Raw genomic sequence first — 27,654 nt, forward strand, 5'->3', positions numbered from 1 at the left:
AGACTTTCCCACCCGTGTTACACCCTGACCTAACCAAACATAGAGAATAATAGGGTTTTTAAGGTCAGGGCGTGACAGAGAGAGACTGTCATTTCTTCAAATAATCATCTTTATTTAATATTGATGAATTATTGCAATAAGTGTAAACTACATCAAGCCCAGGGACACAATCTTCACTGAGGAAATTCTGAAATTGCATTTGTCGCCCCCTAGTTTTATCATTGCACTGTTATATAAAAAGAGGCATTGTATGGCCCGTGCCAACAGCGAACTGAGGCAGCTGTTGTCTCTGTGTGTTTAGCTTTTCTCAGAATTGTAAAAGCAAGGAGAGCATAAACTGGCTACGCTATTTGACTGATGTATCTGGCAAGGTAACTGCTGTTTGACTTAACATAAAAAAAAAATGTATTTATTCCCAGTGCACAGCTAGTAGTAACTGCCATGTAACGTTACCTAATGTTTCATCCCCTCTCGACTGAAGTTCTGTCAGAAGCCAGTTCTACCACAGCCAGTTCAGCTCTAGCTATCTGTCGGGTAGGAGTTTCTAACAGCTGTTGTATATATTGAAATGTTTTGTAGCGTTTTTTGTCTCGTTTCAACATAAGTAAATTAACTTGGCTCATTTTCGCCAGTTGATGTACCATTAGCGCTATCCAACAGTTGGTTAACGTTAGCTATTATTTTTCCCTCGATCACACTAGACCTGAATCAAACAATGAAACCAGCGGCCAAACGATTGAAGACCAATATTCTGATGTTTTTTGACAGCGCAATTGGAGTTTCTATTAGTTAGTATAGCAAAGTAATGTTATTGATCTGTCAGTTTTCCTAGCTAATTCCATACTTTTCACACTGACACGGTATAAGGTATAAACAACTCTACAGGCTTCACTGTCATGGTGCACAGGCATTACACAACACTATGCTCATCATGTCTTAGCAGGATCAGATGGTGACAGGTGTCCCAGCAGGGTCAGACAGCCAGAGAAGACCAGTCTACAAAGCTCAGGTGAATTTTGCATTATCTTATAACAATCAGTGAATGGATACAATGTTCCATCTTGATTTGATGGGTAGGCAACAGTCTGGGATCTGGGAATAATGGTCATTTCAATTATTTAACTATTGATTATATTCTAGGATAATATCATTTATAAATGTATGACAAGGTAATTATTTGTCATGGCTCATCTGAGCAGGACCAGATGGTTACAGGGGTCTCAGCAGGGTCAGGGGTCTCAGCAGGGTCAGGCAACCAAGACCAGTCTATGATGGTGCTGAGGTGATTTTATTTTATAATGATCTCTTTTTGGCTTAATCTTCCAAAAGTCCTTAAACATTCAGATACAATTTATAATACAATCACATTTTCACATATAACACAATGTTACAAACAGCCATAATACACTGACATATTTACAAGATAAATACTCTTAGCAGTCTGTAAAGATAGAATGATACTTTCATCTACTATAGTCCTGCACAACCTTCCAATGTATTATTTAAATGGTTCTAAATTGTTTGAATTTGTATATTGAAAGGTTTCTGGTTTGCTCAGATAAATTATTACATTTATTTATTACTCTGAATCTAAATGTTATTTTGCTTATTTCTCTTTTCTGCTGCGATAACACATAGATTGTGGACAATCAATTCCTAGTATTGACTGAATGTCTGTGTCTTACCAACTGAATACTGTTGTGAATGGAGTTTGGCTGTTTTAAATGGTGTACATTGTGAAATAAAAGCAGCATGATGCACAGATGCAACACTTTATTCTCTCTGTGCAGTAAACACTGGACAAGCCAGAACAGTCAAAGATTGAAACTATAATATTTTAAGGCAGTCTAACAAACCTCTAAAGTTAATTATTTTCAAACTGTATCAAGGGTTGAAAGCTTTTCCCTATGACACAAAACATGTAAAACAAAACTGTGAGGAAGACCTGGTATTGATGCTGAATGGATACAGATATGTTTGAATGCCCAGTCATGTTCATATCATCTCAGGCATCAATTACTGCAGTTTAAGACCATTCATAGAATGTACTTTATTCCAGTGAAACTGAATATCATGCACTCAGAAATGGCATTCCTCTGCTGGAGGTGTAAAACACAAAAGGGGACATATTTACATATGTTATACTCTTGTGAAGGCTGGCTGAATTCTGGCAAAGCGTATGTTAATTTATCTCAGCATGTCTACAGATTTTCCCTTCCCCTTGTTTTTGTTTGCTTGGAAATGTTGATACAGGAGACTGCACCATAAAGTGCAGATTATCATTTTTCATTTGAGGGTATTTTTATCCATATCTTGTGAAACGTGTAGAAATTACAGCATCTTTTGTTTTCTGAACAAAAATATAAATGCAACATGTAACAATTTTAAAGATTTTAATGAGTTACAGTTCATATAAGGAAATAAGTCAATTGAAATGAATTCATTAGGCCCTAATCTATGACTTTCACATGACTGAATGTAGATATGCATCTGTTGGTCACAGATACCTTAAATAAAATGTACAGTGCCTTGCGAAAGTATTAGGCCCCCTTGAACTTTGCGACTTTTTGCCACATTTCAGTCTTCAAACATAAAGATATAAAACTGTATATTTTTTGTGAAGAATCAACAACAAGTGGGACACAATCATGAAGTGAAACAACATTTATTGGATATTTCAAACTTTTTTAACAAATCAAAAACTGAAATTGGGCGTGCAAAATTATTCAGCCCCCTTAAGTTAATACTTTGTAGCGCCACCTTACAGCTGCGATTACAGCTGTAAGTCGCTTGGGGTATGTCTCTATCAGTTTTGCACATCGAGAGACTGACATTTTTTCCCATTCCTCCTTGCAAAACAGCTCGAGCTCAGTGAGGTTGGATGGAGAGCATTTGTGAACAGCAGTTTTCAGTTCTTTCCACAGATTCTCGATTGGATTCAGGTCTGGACTTTGACTTGGCCATTCTAACACCTGGATATGTTTATTTTTGAACCATTCCATTGTAGATTTTGCTTTATGTTTTGGATCATTGTCTTGTTGGAAGACAAATCTCCGTCCCAGTCTCAGGTCTTTTGCAGACTCCATCAGGTTTTCTTCCAGAATGGTCCTGTATTTGGCTCCATCCATCTTCCCATCAATTTTAACCAACTTCCCTGTCCCTGCTGAAGAAAAGCAGGCCCAAACCATGATGCTGCCACCACCATGTTTGACAGTGGGGATGGTGTGTTCAGGGTGATGAGCTGTGTTGCTTTTACGCCAAACATAACGTTTTGCATTGTTGCCAAAAAGTTCAATTTTGGTTTCATCTGACCAGAGCACCTTCTTCCACATGTTTGGTGTGTCTCCCAGGTGGCTTGTGGCAAACTTTAAACGACACTTTTTATGGATATCTTTAAGAAATGGCTTTCTTCTTGCCACTCTTCCATAAAGGCCAGATTTGTGCAATATACGACTGATTGTTGTCCTATGGACAGAGTCTCCCACCTCAGCTGTAGATCTCTGCATTCAGAGTGATCATGGGCCTCTTGGCTGCATCTCTGATCAGTCTTCTCCTTGTATGAGCTGAAAGTTGAGTGACGGCCAGGTCTTGGTAGATTTGCAGTGGTCTGATACTCCTTCCATTTCAATACTATCGCTTGCACAGTGCTCCTTGGAATGTTTAAAGCTTGGGAAATCTTTTTGTATCCAAATCCAGCTTTAAACTTCTTCACAACAGTATCTCGGACCTGCCTGGTGTTCCTTGTTCTTCATGATGCTCTCTGCGCTTTTAACGGACCTCTGAGACTATCATGGTGCAGGTGCATTTATACGGAGACTTGATTACACACAGGTGGATTGTATTTATCATTAGTCATTTAGGTCAACATTGGATCATTCAGAGATCCTCACTGAACTTCTGGAGAGAGTTTGCTGCACTGAAAGTAAGTTTGCACAATCTCTCGATGTGCAAAACTGATAGAGACATACCCCAAGCGACTTACAGCTGTAATCGCAGCAAAAGGTGGCGCTACAAAGTATTAACATAATTAAGGGGGCTGAATAATTTTGCACGCCCAATTTTTCAGTTTTTGATTTGTTAAAAAAGTTTGAAATATCCAATAAATGTCGTTCCACTTCATGATTGTGTCCCACTTGTTGTTGATTCGTCACCAAAAAATACAGTTTTATATCTTTATGTTTGAAGCCTGAAATGTGGCAAAAGGTCGCAAAGTTCAAGGGAGCCGAATACTTTCGCAAGGCACTGTACCTCTCAATGGGCCTCAGGATCTCATCAAGGTATTTCTGTGCATTCAATTTGCCATCCATAAAATACATTTGTGTTCGTTGTCTGTAGCTTATACTTGCCCATACCATAACCCCAGCGCCACCATGGGACACTTTGTTTACAACGTTGACATCAGCAAACCGCTCGCCCACACAACGCCATACACCTGGTCTGTGGTTGTGAGGCTGGTTGGATGTACTGCCAAATTCTCTAAAAAGACGGTAGAGAAATGGACATTGAACTCTGGCAACAGCTCTAGTAGACATTTCTGCCGTCAGCATGCCAATTGCACTCTCCCTTAACTTCAGACATCTGGCATTGTGTTGTGTGACAAAACTGAGTGGACTTTTATTGTCCACAGCACAAAGTGCACCTATGTAATGATATCTTTGATATGCCACACCTGTTAGGCAGATGGATTACCTTGGCAATGGATAAATGCTCACTAACAGGGATGTAAACATATTTCTTTCATATTTTGTGAACAAATAAGCTTCAATCAGCTTGGAAAAGTCCAGAAAATTATGCCATGACTTTAGAATCTTCTGATAGGCTAATTGACATCATTTGAGTCAATTGGAGGTGTACCTGTGGATGTATTTCAAGACCTACTTATTTCAAGACCAAACTCAGTGCCTCTTTGCTTGACACCATGGGGAAAATCAAAAGAAATAAGCCAAGACCTCAAGAAGAAAAATTGTAGACCTCCACAAGTCTGGTTCATCCTTGGGAGCAATTTCCAAATGCCTGAAGGTACCACGTTCATCTGTACTAACAATAGTATGAAAGTATAAACACCATGGGACCACGCAGTCGTCATACCGCTCAGGAAGGAGACCCGTTCTGTCTCCTAGAGATGAACGTACTTTGGTGCGAAAAGTGCAAATCAATCCCAGAACAACAGCAAAGGACCTTGTGAAGATGCTGGAGGAAACAGGTACAAAATGTTTGCAACTGCACATGGGGACAAGATCATACTTTTTGGAGAAATGTCCTCTGGTCTGATGAAACAAAAATAGAACTGTTTGGCCATAATGACCATCTTTATGTTTGAAGGAAAAAGGGGGAGGCTTGCAAGCCGAAGAACACCATCCCAACCGTGAAGCATGGGGGTGGCAGCATTATGTTGTGGGGGTGCTTTGCTGCAGGAGGGACTGATTCACTTCACAAAATAGATGGTATCATGAGGAAGGGAAATTATGTGGATATGTTGAAGCAACATCTCAAGATATCAGTCAGGAAGTTAAAGCTTGGTCGCAAACGGTTCTTCCAAATGGACAATGACCCCAAGCATACTTCCAAAGTTGTGACAAAATGGCTTAAGGACAACAAAGTCAAGGTATTGGTGTGGCCATCACAAAGCCTTGACCTCAATCCTATAGAACATTTGTGGGCAGAACTGGAAAAGCGTGTGAGAGCTCATTCATCACAAAACCCACTGATATTGGCAACTATTTTAATATTTTTTTCATTGGCAAGATTAGCAAATTTAGGCATGACATTCCAGCAACAAACACTGACACTACGCATCCAAGATTATCTGACGAAATTATGAAAGACAAGCATGGTACTTTTGAGTATGGCAGAGGTGAAAAAATGTTTTTGTCTTTCAACAATGACAAGCCACCGTGGTCCGACAACCTAGATGGACAATTATTGAGGATAATACTGGACGATATTGCCACTGCTATTTGCCATATCTTCAATTTAACCCTTCTAGAAAGTGTGTGCCCTCAGGCCTGGAGGGAAGCAAAAGTCATTCCGCTACCCAAGAATAGTCAAGCCCCCTTTACTGGCTCAAATAGCCGACCAATCAGCCTATTACCAACCCTTCGTAAACTTTTAGAAAAAAATGGTGTTTGACCAGATACAATGCTATTTTACAGTAAACAAATTGACAGACTTCCAGTAATCTTATAGGGAAGGACATTCAACAAGCACAGCACTTACACAAATGATTAATGATTGGCCTTGATTGATGATAAAGAAGATTGTGGGGGTTGTTTTGTTAGACTTCAGTATCGCTTTTGACATTATCGATCATAGTCTACTGCTGGAAAAAATAATGTGTTGTGGCTTTACACCCCCCTGCTATTTTGTGGATAAAGAGTTACCTGTCTAACAGAACACAGAGGCTATTCTATAATGAAAGCCTCCAACTTAATCCAGGTAGATTCAGGAATTCCCCAGGGTAGCTGTTTAGGCCCATGACTTTTTTCAATCTTTACTAATGACATGTCATTGGCTTTGAGTAAAGTCAATGTGTCTGTGTATGCGGATGACTCAAGAGTGTACACGTCAGCTACTACATCAACTGAAATGACTGCAGCACCTAACAAAGAGCTGCAGTTTCAGAATAAGTAGCAAGATATATGTTCGTCCAAAATATTTCAAAAACTAAAAACATTGTATTTGGGACAAATCATTCACTAAATCTTGCAATGAAAATATGGAAATCTAGCAAGTTGAGGTGACTAAACTGCTTGGAGTAACCCTGGATTGCAAACTGTCATGGTCAAAGCATATTGATACAACAGTAGCTAAGATGGGGAGAAGTTTATCCATAATAAATCACTGCTCTGCCTTCTATACCACACTATTAACAAGGCAGGTCCTATAGACCCTAGTTTTGTCACACCTGGACTATTGTTCAGTAGTGTGGTCAGGTGCCACAAAGAGGGACTTAGGAAAATTACAATTGGCTCAGAACAGGGAAGCACGGCTGACCCTTAAATGTATATGGGGAGCTAACATTAATGATATGCATGTCAATCTTTCATGGCTCAAAGTGGAAGAGATTAACTTCATCACTACTTGTTTTTGTAAGAAGTGTTGACAAGCTGAATGTGTCGAGCTGTCTGTTTAAACTAACTAGTACACAGCTCGGACACCCATGCATATCCCACAAGACATGCCACCAGTCCAGAACAAAATATGGCAGGTTGCACAGTACTACATAGAGCCATGACTACATGGAACTCTATTCCACATCAGGAAACTGATGCAAGCAGTAGAATCAGATTTTTTTTATCTGGTAAAAATACACATGTGTACAGTACCAGTCAAATGCACACACCTACTCATTCAGGGGTTTTTCTTTAATTTTACTATTTTCTACAGTGTGTAATAACAGTGAATACATCAAAACTATGAAATGACACACACATGGAATCATGTAGTAACCAAAAAAAGTGTTGAACAATTCCAAATATATTTTATTTGAGATTCTTCAAAGTAGCTACCCTTTGCCTTGAGGACAACTTTGCACACTCTTGGCCTTCTGTCAACCAGCTTCATGAGGTAGTCACCTGGAATGCATTTCAATGAACAGGTGTGCCTTGTTAAAAGTGAATTTGTGGAATGAGTGTGACATATCCTAATTTTGACTTTAGTGCAGGTAATGTTGTTCTTCACATTGCCGTCTCTGGTAAACACATACTATATCAAATAAAATCAAAGTTTATCTGTCACATGCAGAGGATACAGAAGGTTTAGTGAAATGGTTACTTGCATAGTGGAGTCTTTTGTTTAGCAATGTAGCTAGCTAGCTAAACAATTAACCATAATCCCAACTCAACCTTACTATCCTGCATGAATCTGCAGGTAGCTCACCAACCAAGTTCAATGTTAGCTAGCTATTCTTTATTTTTACAAATGATTTGCCACGTGTTTTACAAGAAGCCAAAATTACAAAGACTGCAGATGATTGCACACTACACATCAGCACCTATAGCCTGTGAGTTCACTGAGACTCTTAGCAAGGAGTTAGTCGGTGTCAGAGTGGGTAATTAATAATAAAAGTATTCTCTTATACCTAAATCTCCACTGGAGTTGTGCATATAGGGTGACCATTGAACAAGATGAAGAAGATTAACTCCTAGGCAGAATATTGGATGGTCAGTTATCATGGCCAAGTCATATTGACAAATATGTTCTGCGTATTTCACACAATGAGCTTTATGCTATTTGCCTCACGACTCCTACGTGCTTTGTTGACTATGAAGTGGCTTGTTAACCCAACCGTGGGACAGACTGAATCTCAGACTCTGAATCTGGATCTTGAGCTCCTGAGTGGAGCAGCGGTCTAAGGCACTGCATCTCAGTGCTAGTGGTGTCACTACAGACACCCTAGTTTGAATCCAGGCTCCCAATCACCGGCCGTGTTTGGGAGTCCCATAGGTCAGCGCACGATTGGCCCAGCGTCGTCCGGGTTTGGCCGGTGTAGGCCGTGATTGTGGTCCTTCTGTAGCTCAGTTGGTAGAGCATGGTGCTTGTAACGCCAGGGTAGTGGGTTCGATTCCCGGGACCACCCATACGTAGAATGTATGCACACATGACTGTAAGTCGCTTTGGATAAAAGCGTCTGCTAAATGGCATATATTTATTGTAAATAAGAATTTGTTCTTAACCGACTTGCCTAGTTAAATAAAGGTTCAATAAAATATAAATAAAACTCTATTGGCCTCCTATTCTAACCACCTCTCACCAGCTTTGTATTCATGTTACCTGATGAAATTGCCGTACAATAAGATCTTATGGCCATCTGATACACATTCAAATGTCATGATTGTATTGCTGCTAATGATATCTGGAAATGTGCATGTACACCCTGGCACATCTACTGTTTCTAGCCCCATTTCGGACTTGTGCTCTGATAACTGTTTCATTGAGTTCTGCGCTCGTAAAAGTCTTGGTTTCTTGTACAATATCAGTAGAAGCTTATTACCTCATTAATCATTTGAAAGTGTGGGTTCATAGCTCCAATCTAGATGTGATGGTCATTACTGAGATGTGATTAAGAAAGAGTGCTTTGAATACTGATGTTAACTTTTCTGGTTGCGACCTTTTTCGGCAAGACCGATCTTCCAAAGGAGGTGGAGTGGTAATCTTTACCAAGGAACACCTTCAATGCTCAGTTGACTCCACAAAGTCAAACAATTTGATTTGCTGGTTTTAAGCATTAAACTTTCAAATAGCTCTTTGTTGACTGTTGCTGGAACAAGCTGCAAAAAACACTCAAACTGCACAGTTTTATGTCCATCTCTTCATTCAAAGACTCAATCTTGGACACTCTTACTGAGCTGTGACTGCTTCTCGTGATGTATTGTTGTCTCTACCTTCTTGCCTTTGTGCTGTTGTCTGTGCCCAATAATGTTTGTACCATATTTCGTGCTGCAACCATGTTGTGCCGATGCCATGTGGTGTTGCTACCATGCTGTGTTGTTGTCTTAGGTCTCTCTTTATGTAGTGTTGTGGTGTCTCTCTTGTCGTGATTTGTTTTGTCCTATTTTTTACATTTTTTAATCCCAGCCCCGGTCCCCGCAGGAGGCCTTTGACTTTTGGTAGGCCGTCATTGTAAATACAAATGTTTTTAATTGACTTGCCTAGTTAAATAAAGGTCAAGTAAAAAAATAAAAGATCAACTGTACTAGTTGTTCAGGGCTCTGATCTTGTCCCATCTTGATTACTGTCCAGTAATATGGTCAGGTGCAGCAAAGAAAGACTTTGTAATCACTACGCAAACAGTTATTTTGGGAGACTTAAGGGACAGATTCAAAACTATATATCATCTCTTTACATTACAGACAAAATACTTACATACAAGGTATATGGAAAGTATTCAGACCCCTTGACCTTTTCCACATTGTTACGTTACAGTTGTTACATTGATTATATTACATGTTTTTCTCAATCTACACACAATAACCCATAATGAAAAGAAACCCTGGAAATATCACATTTACATAACTATTCAGACCCTTTACTCAGTACTTTGTTGAAGCCCCTTTGTGCACCTTTGCGATTACAGCCTATTTCTTTCGCGGTTTTGCTGTCCTTGGGTATGACGCTACAAGCTTGGCACACCTGTATTTGGAGTTTCTCCCATTCTTCTCTGCAGATCCTCTCAAGTTCTGTCAGGTTGGGTGGGGATTGTCACTGCACAGCTATTTGCAGGTCTCTCCAGAGATGTTTGATCTGGTTCAAGTCCAGGATCTAGCTGGGCCACTCAAGGACATTGAGACTTGTCCTGAAGCCACTCCTGCATTGTCTTGGCTGTGTGCTTAGGGTCAGTGTCCTGTTAGAAGGTGAACCTTCACCCCAGTCTGAGGTCCCGAGTGCTCTGGAGCAGGTTCATCAAGGATCTGTCATTACTTTGCTCTGTTCATCTTTCCCTCAATCCTGACTAGTCTCCCAGTCCCTGCTGCTGAAAAACATTCCCACAGCATGATGCTGCCACCACAATGCTTCACCGTAGGGATGGTGGCAGGATCCCTCCAGACATGACGCTTTGCATTCAGGCAAAAGAGTTCAATCTTGGTTTCATCAGACCCGAGAATCTTGTTTGTCATGGTCTGAGAGTGCTTTAGGTGCCTTTTGGCAAACTCCAAGTAGGCTCGTGTGCCTTTTACTGTGGAGTGGCTTCAGTCTGACCACTCTACCATAAAGGCCTGATTGGTGGAATGCTGCATAGATGGTTGTCCTTCTGGAAGGTTCTCCCATCTCCACAGAGGAACTCTAGAGCTCTGTCGGAGTGACCATCAGGATCTTGGTCACCTCCATGACCAAGGTCCTTCTCCCCTGATTGTCAGTTTGGCCAGGTGGCCAGCTCTAGGAAAGTCTTGGTGGTTCCAAATTTCTTCCATTTTAGAATGATGGAGGCCACTGTGCTGTTTGGGGCCTTCAATGCTGCAGAAATGTTTTGGTACCCTTCCTCAGATCTGTGCCCTGACACAATCCTGTCTCAGAGCTCGAAGGACAATTCCTTCGACATCATGGCTTGGTTTTTGCTCTGACATGCACTGTCAACTGTGGGACCATACATAGACAAGTGTGTGTCTTTCCAAATCATGTCCAATCAATTGAATTTATCACAAGTAGACTCCAATCAAGTTGTAGAAATATCTCAAGGATGAACAATGGAATCAGGATGCACCTAAGCTCAATTTCGAGTCTCTTAGCAAATGGTCTGAATAGTTATGCACATAAGGTATTTATATTGTTTATTTTTAACCAGTTTTCACTTTGTCATTATAGGGTATTGTGTGTAGATTTAAGGTGGGGGAAAAAATATTGAATCAAATTTTGAATAAGGCTGTAATGTAACAAAACGTGGGAAAAGTCAAGGGGTCTGAATACATTCTGAATGCACTGTACATGTCAGTACATACACACAACCAGTAGGTCACATGGCAGAGAGGCATTATGCCATGAGGTGTTTATTTGTTTTTTGAAACCAGGTTTGCTGTTCACCTGCTGTGCTGCCATCCTGTTAGAAGGTAACAGATTATTTTATTACAATGGTTAAATTGGATTTTCATTGTGTTCAATGGTGTTATTTGCCCCCTAGTGGCGCTTTCTGGTACTTAGAGAGACGACGCAAATAGGAAGTACAGAATTTGTTTTGCACCCATAGAGCAGCTACAAACAACGCTACGTTGCAGGTCTTTCAATGTAGTTATTTCTTGTCACGCTTCAGCCTTGGAAAAATATTTGTTTAAGTTCGATTCAAGCATTTAGCTAATGATGATAATCTTGTTATTGATAGTTGCTTACATATCAATGTTGGTTTTTTATTTTATTTTTTTATTTAACCAGGTAGGCTAGTTGAGAACAAGTTCTCATTTGCAACTGCGACCTGGCCAAGATAAAGCATAGCAGTGTGAACAGACAGAGTTACACATGGAGTAAACAATTAACAAGTCAATAACACAGTAGAAAAAAGGGAGTCTATATACAATGTGTGCAAAAGGCAGATAGGCGAATAATTACAATTTTGCAGATTAGCACTGGAGTGATAAATGATCAGATGGTCATGTACAGGTAGATATTGGTGTGCAAAAGAGCAGAAAAGTAAATAAATAAAAACAGTATGGGGATGAGGTAGGTAAATTTGGGTGGGCTATTTACCGATAGACTATGTACAGTTGCAGCAATCGGTTAGCTGCTCAGATAGCAGATGTTTGAAGTTGGTGAGGGAGATAAGTCTCCAACTTCAGCGATTTTTGCAATTCGTTCCAGTTCACAGGCAGCAGAGAACTGGAACGAAAGGCGGCCAAATGAGGTGTTGGCTTTAGGGATGATCAGTGAGATACACCTGCTGGAGCCCGTGCTACGGATGGGTGTTGCCATCGTGACCAGTGAACTGAAATAAGGCGGAGCTTTACCTAGCATGGACTTGTAGATGACCTGGAGCCAGTGGGTCTGGCGACGAATATGTAGCGAGGGCCAGCCGACTAGAGCATACAAGTCGCAGTGGTGGGTGGTAAGGTGCTTTAGTGACAAAACGGATGGCACTGTGATAAACTGCATCCAGTTTGCTGAGTAGAGTGTTGGAAGCCATTTTGTAGATGACGTCGCTGAAGTCGAGGATCGGTAGGATAGTCAGTTTTACTAGGGTAAGCTTGGCGGCGTGAGTGAAGGAGGCTTTGTTGCGGAATAGAAAGCAGACTCTTGATTTGATTTTCGATTGGAGATGTTTGTTATGAGTCTGGAAGGAGAGTCTGCAGTCGAGCCAGACACCTAGGTACTTATAGATGTCCACATATTCAAGGTCGGAACCATCCAGGGTGGTGATGCTAGTCGGGCATGCGGGTGCAGGCAGCGATCGGTTGAAAAGCATGCATTTGGTTTTACTAGCGTTTAAGAGCAGTTGGAGGCCACGGAAGGAGTGCTGTATGGCATTGAAGCTCGTTTGGAGGTTAGATAACAGTGTCCAAGGACGGGCCGGAAGTATACAGAATGGTGTCGTCTGCTTAGAGGTGGATCAGGGAATCGCCCGCAGCAAGAGCAACATTGATATATACAGAGAAAAGAGTCGGCCCGAGTGTTGAACCCTGTGGCACCCCCATAGAGACTGCCAGAGGACCGGACAGCATGCCCTCCGATTTGACACACTGAACTCTGTCTGCAAAGTAATTGGTGAACCAGGCAAGGCAATCATCCGAAAAACCGAGGCTACTGAGTCTGCCGATAAGAATATGGTGATTGACAGAGTCGAAGGCCTTGGCAAGGTCGATGAAGACGGCTGCACAGTACTGTCGTTTATCGATGGCGGTTATGATATCGTTTAGTACCTTGTGTGGCTGAGGTGCACCCGTGACCGGCTCGGAAACCAGATTGCACAGCGGAGAAGGTACGGTGGGATTCGAGATGGTCAGTGACCTGTTTGTTGACTTGGCTTTCGAAGACCTTAGATAGGCAGGGCAGGATGGATATAGGTCTGTAACAGTTTGGGTCCATGGTGTCTCCCCCTATGAAGAGGGGGATGACTGCGGCAGCTTTCCAATCCTTGGGGATCTCAGACGATATGAAAGAGGTTGAACAGGCTGGTAATAGGGGTTGCGACAATGGCGGCGGATAGTTTCAGAAATCGAGGGTCCAGATTGTCAAGCCCAGCTGATTTGTACGGGTCCAGGTTTTGCAGCTCTTTCAGAACATCTGCGATCTGGATTTGGGTAAAGGAGAACCTGGAGAGGCTTGGGCAAGGAGCATTTACTCACAAATTGTAATGCCTTTAATGTATGTCGTTAGCTGTATTACTTTGCTCATGCGTCATGCAAACGAATTGTAAAATATACAATACTGTAGTTTTGTTACTGTTTCTAGTGTAATATGCTTTGTTATTCTACATAGATGGTTATACATTAGAGTAATGAAAGGAGCCAATTACCATATGGTTTAGCATCATGCCAGATGCATGGTACCTTAGCGCGTGCTTTGTATTTATGCAACTTCAAATGTTTAATGTACAGCTACAGTATGTCGGTGTGAATTGAACACTAAAGTATATTTCTGTATTTTGCAGTTTCACAAACGTTTTCAATATATTCATTCAAGAAAAGTCACGCCTTGGGAGTTTTATTGAAGACTTAGTTGTTAGCTATCTGTCTAGTTTTGCATGGGAACGCAAATCAAGGGCAGAATACTTGCGCTATATAAGATGGGAGTTCCATGCAATAATTGCTCTTTATAATACTGTACGTTTCCTTGATTTTTGCTGGACCTGGGGACAATGAAAAGACCCCCAGTGGCATGTCTGGTGGGGTAAGTGTGGGTGTCAGTGTTGTGTGTAAGTTAAGTTTGTAAAACATTTGGAATTTCCAGCACATTAATGTTTCTTATAAAAAGTATTTTTTCAACTCTTAGCCAAGAGAGACTGACATGCATGGTATTAATATCAGCCCTCTGATTACAATGAAGAGCAAGATGTGCAGCTCTGTTCTGGAACCGCTGCACCTTAACTCTGTCTTTCTTTACAGCACTTCACCATATGACTGGACAATATTCAAGATAAGATAAAACTAGAGTCTGCAGGAGTTGCTTTGTGGAAAGTGGTGTCAAGAAAGCAGATTCTCTCTTTATTACGGACAGACCTCTCCCCATCTTTACAACCATTGAATCTATACGTTTTGACCATGACAGTTTACAATCTAAGGTAAGACCAAGTCATTTAGTCTTCCCAACTTGTTCAACAACCACACCATTCATTACCAGATTCAGCTGAGGTCTAGAACTTAGGGAAAGATTTATACCAAATACAATGCTCTTAGTTTTAGAGATGTTCAGGACCAGTTTATTACTGGCCACACATTCCAAAATGTTTTTTTTTTACCCCCTTTTTCATCATATCCAATTGGTAGTTACAGTCTTGTCTCATCGCTGCAACTCCCGTACGGATTCAGGAGAGGAGAAGGTCGAGAAGGACTGCTTCTTGACACAATGCCTGTTTAACTCAGAAGCCAGCCACACCAATGTGTCAGAGGAAATACCATACACCTATCGACTGTGTCAGCATGCATTGCGCCCGGCCCGCCACAGAAGTCACAAGAGCGCGATGGGACAAGAATATCCCTGCTGGCCAAACCCTCACCTAACCCGGATGACGCTGGGCCAATTGTGCACTGCCCCATGGGTCTCCTGGTCGCAGCCGGCTGTGACAGAGCCTGGACTCGAACCAGGACCTCTAATGGCACAGCTAGCACTGCAATGTGGTGCTTAAGACCACAGTGCCACTCGGGAGGCCACACATTCCAAAACTGACTGCAACTCCTTGTTAAGGGTTTCAGTGACTTCTTTAGCTGATGCGTACATGGTTGAATCATCAGCATACATGGACACAAGCTTTGTTTAATGGCAGTAGCAGGACATTGGTAGAAATAGAAGAGTAGAGGGCCACAAGAGCGTTAGTGAGGTCAGGCACAGATTTTTGGCCATTAAGCCTGGTTCGCAGCTCATCCCAAAGGTATTCTAAGGGGTTGAGGTCAGGACTCTGACCAGGCCAGTCAAGATCTTCCACACTGATCTCGACAAACCATTTCAGTATGGACCCCGCTTTGTGCACAGGGGCATTGTCATGCTGAAACAGTAAAGGGCCTTACCCAAACAGTTTCCACAAAGTTGGAAGCACAGAATTTGAGAATATCATTGTAAGCTGTAGCGTTAAGATTTCCCCTCACTGGAACTGATGAACCATGAAAAACAGCCCCAGACCATTATTTCTCATCCACCAAACTTTACAGTTGGCACTATGCATTCGGTCAGGTAGGGTTCTCCTGGCATCAGCCAAACTCAGATTTGTCCATCGGATTGATAGATGCTGAAGTGGGATTCATCCCTCCAGAGAATGAGTTTTCAATTCTCCAGAGTCCAATTGCAGAGAGCTTAACACCACTCCAGCAGTCGCTTGGCATTGCAAATGGTGATCTTAGGCTTGTGTGCGGCTGCCCCTGCCATGGAAACCAATTTCAGGATGCTCCCCTGACGAACAGTTCTTATGCTGACGTTGCTTCCAGAGGCAGTTTGGAATTCGGTATGTTGCAACCGAGGACAGGCGATTTTTACCTGCTCCACGCTTCAGCACTTGGCTGTCCCATTCTGTGAGCTTGTGTGGCCACTTCACAATAACAGCACGTACAGTTGACCGGGCAGCTCTAGCTGCCCGGTCAACAAAATAACCACGCCAAATGAAATCTACCGTCAAACTCAAGGTTTATTGTAAAACACACGGTAATGGGGGGAGCAGGAAAAGGGGCTGAGCTGGACCCAAGGAAAGAAATAAGTATTCAAAAACACACCTAAGCTAGACTAGCCTACTTTAACAACAGCTAACTAACCAAAAATACAGTGGGTGGTCCGCCCAGTTCTAACTAGTGTATTTAAAAGTCTACCAACGGGTAGTGTATGCCCATGGGCGACATGTCTTGGTTCCCCCTTTTCCCACCAGCACACAAACACAAACACCATAACCAAAAAACAATACTCACAGGTGAGGACAAAGTGCTATGGAGGTGCTCAAACAAAGAGGTCAATACATAAAGAGAGAGTGAAACACAGACCTACAGACATGGCATTTACAGAGAGATTGAGCTCCACAGCAAACAACTGACAGGGTTTTTAAACAAAGGGAAAGGAACGGTGATTGGGTAGGAAACAGGAGGAGGTGTGTCTTCTGATTGATGATTGGTGACTGATTGGGGAGTGATGATTTTCACCTGAGAGGGGAGAAGGAGAGAAAAGAAACACACACACACAGAATACACACACAGAATACACACACAGGATACTTGTATCCGTAACAGTCGTTACGGGGTGCATGTTTAAATATATAAACATACACAGTCTGTAGAAATATATGACAATTGTCAATTTTGTAATATATTTAAATATGCACTGAGTGTACTAAATATTAAGGACACCTGCTCTTACCTTGATGTGACGTTTTGATAACCGTGTAAACCTCTATAGGACAAGGTGACTTTTATTCATATAGTCAGTCGGCTGTATTTACCCCTCAAAAATGAAATGCTAATTAACTGCTAATGCTAAAAACTAGAAATGCCATGATGATCTGGACGAGACTGCCGAATTTACATTTAAGTCATTTAGCAGACGCTCTTATCCAGAGCGACTTGTAAGAATCTCTGGAATAGCTATCTAATTTTAGTTACATGTTGTAATTAATAAATTGGCAAAATTTATTTGAATGGACAATTCTGTTAACTTTCCTGTGCAAGTTTTAAATTGATACAATACCTGTTAGCAAAGGTGTCGGCTAGAGATGACATGCAGGAGCTTGCAGGGATTGAAAGTTTTACATGATGTCTATAGATGTAAATAGAGCTGAATATACTGATGAAAGTCACCTTGTCCGAGAGAGATTTAGATGTTTATCAAAACGTCACACCAGGGTAAGCCTACATGAAACACAGCCCTTATTTTAAATGTTTCTAAAATCTCCTGAGAGAAATGAATGGTGAAAAAACTATTGGAACCATTTCCCTGTTTGACCGCTATTTAAAAAATACATATATTTAACCAGGCAAGTCAGTTAAGAACAAACTCTTATTTACAATGACGGCCTACCCCAGATGATGCTGGGCCGATTGTGCTCCACGCTATGGGACTCCCAATCACGTCCAGATGTGATACAGCCTGGATTTGAACTAAGGACTGTAGTGACACCTCTTGCATTGAGATGCAGTGCCTTAGACTGCTGCGCCACTCAGGAGCCAATTTTTATTGATATTACGATCCCTCCACTGTAGAGCTCTATGGATGTCACTTGTTAAATCCACTTTAATCAGTGTAGATGAAGGGGAGGACACAGGTTTAAAGATGGATTTTTAAGCCTTGAGACTATTGAGACATGGACTGTGTATGTGTGCCATTCAGAGGGTGAATGGGCAAGGCAAAATATTTAAGTGCCTTTGAATGGCGAATGGTAGTAGGTGCCAGGCACATCAGATTGTTTCAAGAATTGCAACATTGCTGGGTTTTTCATGCTCAAAGGTTTCCTGTGTGTTTCAACAATGGTTCACCACCCAAAGGACATCCAGCAAGCTTGACACAACTGAGGGAAACATTGGAGTCAACATGGGTCATCATTCCTGTGGAACGCTTTCGACACCTTGTAGAGTCCAAGAATTGAGGCTCTTCTGAGGGCAAAAAAAGATGGGTGGGGGTGGTACAACTCAATATTAGGAAGGTGTCTTTAATGTTTTGTACACTCAGTGTATGTACATATACTGAACGAAAAAATAAACACATGTAAATGGTTGGTCCCATGTTTCATGAGCTGAAATAAAAGATCCCAGAAATGTTCCATACCCCACAAAAACCTTATATTTCTCTAATTTTGTGCACACATTTGCTTACATTCTTATTCGTGAGCATTTCTCATTTGCCAAGATAATCCATCCACCTGACAAGTGTGGCATATCAAGGCGCTGATTAAACAGCATGATCATTACACAGGTGCACCTTGTGCTGGGGACAATAAAAGGCCACTCTAAAATGTGCAGTTTTGTCGCACAACACAATGCCACAGATGTCTCCCGTTTTGAGGGAGCGTGCAATTGGCATGCTGACTCCAGGATCTCCACCTCCAGCTTCTTCACCTGCAGGATAGTCTGAGACGAAGCCACCTGGACTTCTGATGAAACTGTGGGTTTTCACAACCAATGAATTTCTGGAAAAACTGTTAGAATGTCTCAGGGAAGCTCATCTGCGATCTTGTCATCCTCACCAGGGTCTTGACCTGACTGCAGTTCGGCATTTTAACCGAAATGCTCAGCTTCGATGGCCACTGGCACACTGGAGAAGTGTGCTGTTCATGGATTAATCCCAGTTTCAAGTGTGCCGTGCAGATGGCAGACAGCGTTTATGGCATTGTGTCGGCTAGCGGTTTGCTGATGTCAACGTTGTGAACAGAGTGCCCCACGGTGGTGGTGGGGTTATGCTATGGGCAGGCATAAACTATGGACATTGAACACAATTGCATTTTATCGATGGCAATCTGAATGCACAGAGATACCGTTATGAGATCCTGAGGCCCATTGTTGTGCTATTCATCTGCTATTCATCTGCCGCCATCACCTCTTGTGTGAGTGAGCATGATGTCACTAGGATCTGTACATAATTCCTGGAAGCTGGGATATATCCCAGTTCTTCCATGGCCTGCATACTCAATAGACAAAGTCGACTTCTGTCTACAGTCGGCTACTTTCACCTTACCACTCAAACGTGCCCAGTGTCTCCTCCTCATACAGTATATCTGAACAGCTGAAATAAAAACTCTGAGATTTGAAGGAACATTCCAAAACATATTATGAAGGCTACAGGCTTCTCCTGTCTGTCTGTTGTAACGGATATTGCAGTTGCACAAGCAGGGCACAGTCCCTACACTTTGGACACATTTTGTGTGATGACGTAGGCTAATCTTTATAGTTGCTGCCATATCGTAGTTCCTGAAAAAAAACACTACTTGACTCCCTATCTGCTTCCTGCACAGTTTAGCCAATGTTTACAATGATGAAAAAATAACATTCAATTGCTAATTAAACTGCCTGTCTGTGGGGGCGTTCGAGTGGATCACTTTTGTCAAGTCAGTGACCATTGTTGCGTTATTGGTTTAAAATTTGTCCAACTTGCACCTACACACAGAGTTTCTAAACCCAAAGGTGCAACATCGCGAGACTTCCGGGAATATATGTGAAACAGACCAAGCAGGCTGGGGTTTGTGGTTTGAGGGGTCAATGAGAGAAGTGAAAAATACTTCCTTAGTTGTAATTTTTCTTAAATCTAAAGGCACAACCTAGATTCAAGCCAATGTCTTAAGTAGTTGAACATGTTATTACTCCAACCTCATGAAAGTGACCAACTGACATGTTTTAATTTATATCGCAGGAGTGCCTTTTGATTTGACGGCCTGCACATGCGCAGCTCAGCACGAGATGACTGTTAGTGTTTCTGTGCATGAGCTTAACTAGCCAACATCGCCATGACATCGCCTACAAGCGTTATCAGGGATTTCGATTGGAGAAGCAGTTTCTGCCTATCTTCATACTGTTCTGTCTTTGGTCTAAATGTCGACTGCATGAACTTTAAAAAATTATGTGATCAAACAAAGGTCACTAAGTTTTGACTGCAAGTTTGTGAACTTGCTCTTTACCAACTTCATTCTGCAGCCATCACCTGCATGTGGGAGGATCTATTGTTAACCAATCATTAGGGTGTTTTTGTTTGACTACGCAAAAGTGACCAAAGACATGACTGAAACAGGAACCAACCTTGTCACGACGCATGTATACAGTGGATATGAATGTAATATTTGAGTCTCTCTGTCACTAACTGATTGTATAATGTGGGCCTACACATATGACTTCAGTTTGTGTGTGTGTTATACTGATATGGGGGTTGGAGACATTGTTATTTCGACATTATAAAGAAAAGCTTTTATAAACAATGGCAACACTGCCATGTTGATTTGAGCCTTGCTGCTGGAAAACCACATTAATGTCCGACTGTCGTCTGTCACAGATGCACCTCCCCCGACTTTCATCTACAATCTGTTGCTTTTGTCTTACCACTCAAACGCACCCTGTGTCTTGCTGCATTCCACCTCTGGGCAGTTGAATGTTTTAGGCAGCCAAGCATGTATCCGGACCGGTAAAAAGAGTCGGACAAGGGACAAGTTCTGACAATGGGCAAGTTCAGTGTGATTTACATTCCATTTCTGAGGTACAGTTGCTGAAGCATATATCACTTGTTGGCTTATCCCTCTGTGCTGGCATAAGGTCGACTACTCACAAATAGCCTCTCTGGCCCTCACCCTTGACCCATGCTCCTCTACTTACTTCACTGCCTCAGCCTACGACAACTTATGCACTACTCTGACTCTGGTCACCTCCACCTGACACTCTGGCACCGGACACTTCCGAATCCCAGCAACATTGGCACCCCTACACAAACAACTTTATCCACCGAAACTACACATTCCCCTGAAACATCATAACGAATTCGGCACAAAAGCTCTAACAGGGTAACTGTTATATCCTAGTATAACTTTGTCAGGTAAAAAATCAGACTCAAAACTCAAAAGGACTGACAATTACTCTTCACCACTCTCACCACTGGGTGAGGACTTTCTTCAAAAATGTCCCTCCAACTGGACTAGATTCTTCTTTATCATGTCCATCGATGACTGCGATGACTGGCTTGCGCTCCAAGCTATTCACCACACCTTCCACCTCACTTAACTCGCCCTTGTTCACTTCCATTTCACCCAAAGTTCTGGCGCACGGCTCACCCCGCTTGTGCTTGACACCAATCTTCCTCGACACCCCATCTCCATTTTTATCGCCATATGCCTCAAATTCAAATTCTCTGCTTTCCTCATTCTCATCAACCACTTCTTCCTATTTTTTCCCCTCCATTCCTACTCAGAAATCCACCTTTGTGTCCCTGTCCCAATATTCTTCTTCTCCCGCCATTGCTTGCGGCCTGCAGCTCCCGTAGCTTCAGATTGCTGGCTAGCCTGCCGACCTGCATACTCCTCCTGCTGCTGATCTCGCAACAACAAAGTTTGTACGAACATGCCAATAAGGTTTTTTGTGTAAAACATATAAACAAACAAACAGTGCCGAAGACATGGATGTCAATTAAGGCCCCTTAAATGCGGAAGACACATTTCAGTTGACGGCCTTCAGTCATACAACTGATTTGGTCTTACCCTTTCTTTTCCCTTAAATAGCTGCATGTAGCAGTGGAGGCTGGTGGGAGGAGCTATAGGGGAACGGGCTCATTGTAACGGCTGGAATGGAATTAATGGATTGGTATCAAACACATCCAACATACCGTATGAAAACCATATGTTTGACTTTGCTCCATTTATTCCATTCCAGCCATTAATGAGTCTTTCCCTCCTATTGCTCCTCCCACCAGCCTCCACTGGCATGTAGCCTACTCCCCTCCTGAAAAAAAGGAAATGAAATCACGCTTATGCTTACTGAGGCATGGAAGGCAATAGTTTGAACAGTTTTGTGTACAGCATTAAGTTTTTAGGCTACACTAATGAATAGACAAAGCCGATCTAGGAGGGGGAGTGTAGTGGCAACAGAGCCCAACAGCTACATAGGCAGCACTCAGCTATGTAGAGAAGAATCCTGCACAAACACAGAAATATCCATAGTTTCAGGATGTGCTAATTGGGATACAGAAACTCTATCAGTAGCCACTCCATTAATGTAAACAGGGCTGAATTTTTCGGGAACAATAATAACTGCGGGCGCTAGCGGTTGTTGGAGGCGAGGCAAAGGTTGAAGATAAAATATACAGCATTTTTGACCTAGGGCAAAGGCTTCGTACAAACCTCAGGTTTGTACCTGAGGTTTAGGAGTGACATAAACTAAATAAATCTGTGCATATGGTTTTATAACAACAATACTACACTGCTGTCTAGATGTTGAACAGCCAAACAGGTATCATATTCTCTGACGTTCTTCAAACATCTGAAGACCCGAGGTAGGAGACAAAAGTGTTGGGAATCCTCTATATACAAAAAGCAGCATAGTAGCAGAGGATCACTGATGGGAGAATGGAATGTTTGGGGCCTAAAACATAGTTTCCTCTCATGCATTTTCCAGTAAGTGATTTTGGACCATACAAATACAAAAAAAAGTCTGATTAAGTCTACTTGTGCACACTAGTTTCCATTCCCATTAGATTGCACTGATGAAAGAAAAACTTTTATTTTCTTTCTAGAACATTTTTCATTTATGCAATATGTAATTGTGGCTGTTGTATTGTATACTGGCAACAATAAGCAACAGCTAGCAACAATTAAAAAGTGACTTTTGGAATTCACTGTCAGAATAAAAGCCCCCCAAAAAACCTCTTGATTTGAGTGTCCCTGTTTTGAGCACATGGGATGTGTCTCAGAGTTGGAGTGCTGATCTAATTATGACTGTATCAGGTTCCCTTGTCAATGTAATTTTATCCACTGTGGTCTATAAGGGTTAAAAAAGTCAAAGTAAAAGCTAGGCAGATTCTGGTCCCAGTACCCTGCCCTGAACCTTAGTCACTGTTGGAGCCGGCCACCACACTGTACTTTACCTTGCACCTTAGAGACTGTTGCCCTACGTACATGGACATAGTCATTGAACACTGGTCACTTTAATAATGTTTACATACTGTTTCACCCACTTTATATGTATATACTGTATTCTAGTCATGGCTCATCCTATATACCTTATTTTAGAAAATTATTCTGGGTAATGTATTTAAGAAAATGTATTTCTAAGTATTACTGTAGTTGCTAGAAACACAAGCATTTCACTGCAACTACAATAACATTAGGAAATGTGTGTATGCAACCAATAAACTTTGATTTGGTCTAAAATTACTACAATAGTCCAAATAAAAACTAGGCAGATTGTTGTCTTTGGCTGTGTTTACACAGGCAGCCCAATTCTGATAGATTTGTCCCACTAATTGGTCATTTGACCAATCACATCAGGTCGTTTCATATCAGATCTTTTTCAGATCTAATTGTGCAAAATATCAACGTTTGGCTTACTCTGTAAACGCATCATACAATGATTAGAATAGATCAAATCATTAAAGTAAAATTCGAGTCAGAGATTTTATTTTGAAGTTTATAACGGAAGTGATCGGCTGTGTCTTCACTGCTGCTAGGTCCACACCAATTTTTTCTCTCAAATTTGTCAGCTTTCGCGAATGGTTTGCATTCTCTTCTACGGATTAAGGTTTGTACGAGACTAAAGGTAATATCTTGCAGTTTTGAACGATGACTATTTACCGATCAGTGTGGTTAAGTATTTAGTTACTTATTCACAGCATTGTCTTTGTGTGTCTGGAGATGATGGGTAGCGTTAGCTAGCTAACGTTAGCTAGCTTGTCGTAATTGATGCTGAGGAGGCCAGCCAGGTAACGTTACTGTTAGCCAGCTAGCAAGCGAGATTTACCATTGTTGTCTGTAAAGTCATTATTGCCACAACGGCTCTGTCATCTCGCAGCAAAAGAGAAACAAGAATGTTTTCATCTGTCAGTAGTGTTCATGGTGACACAGCAAATTTGGAATAAAATTACCACATTAGGCTACAGCTGCTTTATCCCAGACATCTGTCAAATCAGCACCCAACTGCTCTCCTCATCTGAGTGAAGAGTCGTCGAACGAGGACCAGTAAACACTGATCAGGGCCTTTATTATATTCTAGGTAATGGCGTTGAAGCAGGGTTAGCGCCCTTTTGATGATAATGTTAATACAATATTACTACAATATTTGTCACATTTTAGGTAAATTGACCTAAAATGCTGTAATTATTTTTCCTTTTTCTTCTTTCCAGGTATTAGACTCATGGGCTCAAAAAGGAGAAGGGCTACGTCCCCCTCTAGTAGTGTCAGTGGGGGGGACTTTGACGATGGACAGCCTTCATCCTCAGCATCTTCGGTAGGTCGGAAAAGGAGAAGAACCTCAAATATTCCCACTGTTGATCCAGTAAGTTCAGTTAACAGCTGTTTTGTGTGTGGAAACGTTGCATTCCGATTCAAATATATTGTGTGTACTCAACTTCTCTGGTAAATGCCTTTTGGGTTCAATGTCTTCCCCCAAAAATGAATGATTGAATTTTGTAAACTCTAAATCCACAGTCACAAGTCAAACCCAAGTGTAGTTTTTGAGTGTTCATAAACATTGTTGTTTCCTGTATTGTTTTGTATTCATCCACTATGTTTTGCCTCCAGATTGCAGTATGCCATGAATTGTACAACACAATCAGAGATTATAAGGATGACCAGGGAAGAATGTTATGTGAGCTGTTCATAAGAGCACCCAAGAGACGGTAAAGAGGATGGTTAACATAGAATGTGTAAAAAAAAAGAGTTTCCATTACTACGAACATAAGCCTCATTAAATTAACTTATCGTGTTTTCTGTGTTGAAGAAATCAATCGGATTACTATGACGTTGTGACTCAGCCTATTGACATGATGAAGATCCAGCAGAAGCTGAAGATGGAGGAGTACGATGATGTGGAGCAGATAACGGCTGACTTTCAGCTCTTATTCAACAATGCAAAGGCATACTACAAGGTAATGTATCTCTCCCTGTAATAACAAACACATTTACTGGATTCTTTAGGTGAGACAAATCATGTTTACAAGGCATGTTTTGTATGAAGGAGTTTTCAGAATAAATGCCCTGTCTCAGGCCTAAATCCTGGAGTTAACCAAATTAAAGGGAATGTGTTGCATGTCTGTAGTCGGATTCTCCAGAGTACAGAGCAGCATGTAAGCTGTGGGACCTCTACCTGCGTACTAAGAATGAGTTTGTTCAGCGGGGGGATTATGATGACGATGATGAGGACGGGGACGATGCACAAAATAATCCTGGAGGGTCAAATGAGGATGAGGTAACATCAGTACTTCCGATGTAGCATGACAATTTTATTACACGATGACTAACCTGTCACACAAGTAGTACGTGTAAACCCTCAAAACATAGCACAACATGGCAAATAAATGGAAGATATCTGTTCACTCTGTTGAACTGTAAGTGTTTCTTATGACTGTGTTTTACTTTGAATGACAGAATGCACCCAATTGCCTGAAGGAGGTCCTTGAGCAGCTGCTGGATGCTGTGGTGACATTCTCCGAGCCCTCAGGGCATCTCGTCAGTGATCTATTCCAGAAACTGCCCTCTAAAGTGGTAATAGAACAATTATCTCCGAAACTGTGGCCTTTGCATATTTTTGTGATTTAATATTTATATATTATACAGTTTGATTTATTTCCCCTCAGCAATACCCAGACTATTATGCCATAATAAAGGACCCAATAGATCTGAAAATCATTGCCCAGAAGATACAGGTATGCCACCCAACCATCTGACTGAATGTACTGTAAGGGGTTAAAGTAACACTACGGTTCGCATACAGTATATCACTGGTCTATTCATTTTTTAGATGAGCCACTACAGAAGTGTTGGTGCCATGGCAAAAGACATAGATCTTCTGGCTAAGAATGCCAAAATGTACAATGAGCCTGGGTCACAAGTTTTTAAGGTATGCTGTTTTTAAGGTATGCTGTTCAGAATTTAGTCAGAATTCTATGTCAGTTTTGTTTGTTATAACGCTCTCATTCTTATTCAATTAAGGATGCCAACACCATCAAAAAGGTCTTTGCACAGAGAAAGACAGAAATTGAGCATGCTGAGCCAATCAAGTCCAGTATTCGCATCAGGCAAGTAACACCGTAGACATGGTAGAAAGTAGACTTTACGAGTCAAACAAACAACATGCAACATTTTGAAGCATTTTTCCATGAATTAAACAGCTGTGTGTGTGTCAGGAACAGAAGGTCAGCCCAGGGAGACCGGCTCTCAGCTATTACCATGGCTCTTCAGTATGATAGTGATGACGATGGCATTCTGGCTGGTACGTCTCACTGGTCTTCACTTCACTAATTTAGCTGTTTTGGAGGAACGTATAAGAACAGAGGGGACATTGCAGTGAAAAGTAAACTGGCGTATGAGGGTTTGTCAGAATACTTCGGACTTCATCTGTCTGAATCAGTTGTCTCTCATTGCCCAGGGTCTGTCCACTATGACGAGGGGGAGTCAGAGGCAGAGAGCATGCACCACAGCATGGACATGAGTAACCCCATCTTCCAGCTGTACGAGGCTGTGCGTGGCGGCAGGAACAGCCAGGGCCAACTCATCTCCGAGCCCTTCCTCCAGCTGCCCTCCAGGAAAGACTACCCAGACTACTTCCAGCAGATCAGCCAGCCCATCTCCCTGCACCAGATTAGGTAGGCCAGCCATTGGAAGGACCTCTGCTAAATAAATGGCAGATTGTGCTGTTCCACAAAATGGGTTATTTGAAACAAATTCATGCAAGTGTGATTTAGGTAATCTGGCCTTCAAAATGTACACTACCGTACCGGTCAAAAGTTTTAGAACACCTACTCATTCAAGGGTTTTTCTTTATTTTTTACTATTTTCTACATTGTATAATAATAGTGAAGACATCAAAACTATGAAATAACATATATGGAATCATGTAGTAACCAAATAAGTGTTAATTAAACAAATCAAAATATATTTTATATTTGAGATTCTTCAAAGTTGCCACCCTTTGCCTTGATGACAGTTTTGCACACTCATGGCATTCTCTCAACCAGCTTCACCTGGAATGCTTTTCCAACAGTCTTGAAGGAGTTCCCACATATGCTGAGCACTTGTTGGCTGCTTTTTCTTCACTCTGTGGTGGACTCATTCCAAACCATCTCAATTTGTTTGAGGTCGGGGGATAATAATAATATATTGTGGAGGTCAGGTTATCTGATGCAGCACTCCATCACTCTCCTTGGTAAAATAGTCCTTACACAGCCTGGAGGTGTGTTGGGTCATTGACAACAAATTATAGTCCCACCAAGCTCAAACCAGATGGGATGGCGTATCGCTGCAGAATGCTATGGTAGTCATGCTGATTAAGTGTGCCTTGTATTCTAAATAAATCACATACACTGTCAAATGCAAAGCACCCCCACACCATAACACCTCCTCCTCCATGCTTTACGGTGGGAAATACA

The 27,654-nt window shown here is 41.6% G+C and overlaps 1 protein-coding gene across 1 annotated transcript in view; it reads left to right on the forward strand.

Annotated features, from left to right (window-relative positions):
* Window positions 1-250: 250 nt before the first annotated feature.
* The window catches only part of LOC124002910 (protein polybromo-1-like), a 41,322-nt gene continuing 13,918 nt past the window's right edge, over window positions 251-27,654 (forward strand). Inside the window, 12 exon segments of the mRNA XM_046310743.1 lie at window positions 251-371; window positions 482-534; window positions 941-1,009; window positions 24,412-24,563; window positions 24,809-24,906; window positions 25,008-25,155; window positions 25,326-25,475; window positions 25,655-25,771; window positions 25,864-25,932; window positions 26,028-26,126; window positions 26,219-26,498; window positions 26,655-26,871. Of these exon segments, the coding sequence (XP_046166699.1) occupies window positions 358-371; window positions 482-534; window positions 941-1,009; window positions 24,412-24,563; window positions 24,809-24,906; window positions 25,008-25,155; window positions 25,326-25,475; window positions 25,655-25,771; window positions 25,864-25,932; window positions 26,028-26,126; window positions 26,219-26,498; window positions 26,655-26,871 (1,466 nt within the window). The 5' untranslated portion in view covers window positions 251-357.

This window comes from Oncorhynchus gorbuscha, linkage group LG18, assembly GCF_021184085.1.
Source record: "Oncorhynchus gorbuscha isolate QuinsamMale2020 ecotype Even-year linkage group LG18, OgorEven_v1.0, whole genome shotgun sequence".
Taxonomy (NCBI): Eukaryota; Metazoa; Chordata; class Actinopteri; order Salmoniformes; family Salmonidae; genus Oncorhynchus; species Oncorhynchus gorbuscha.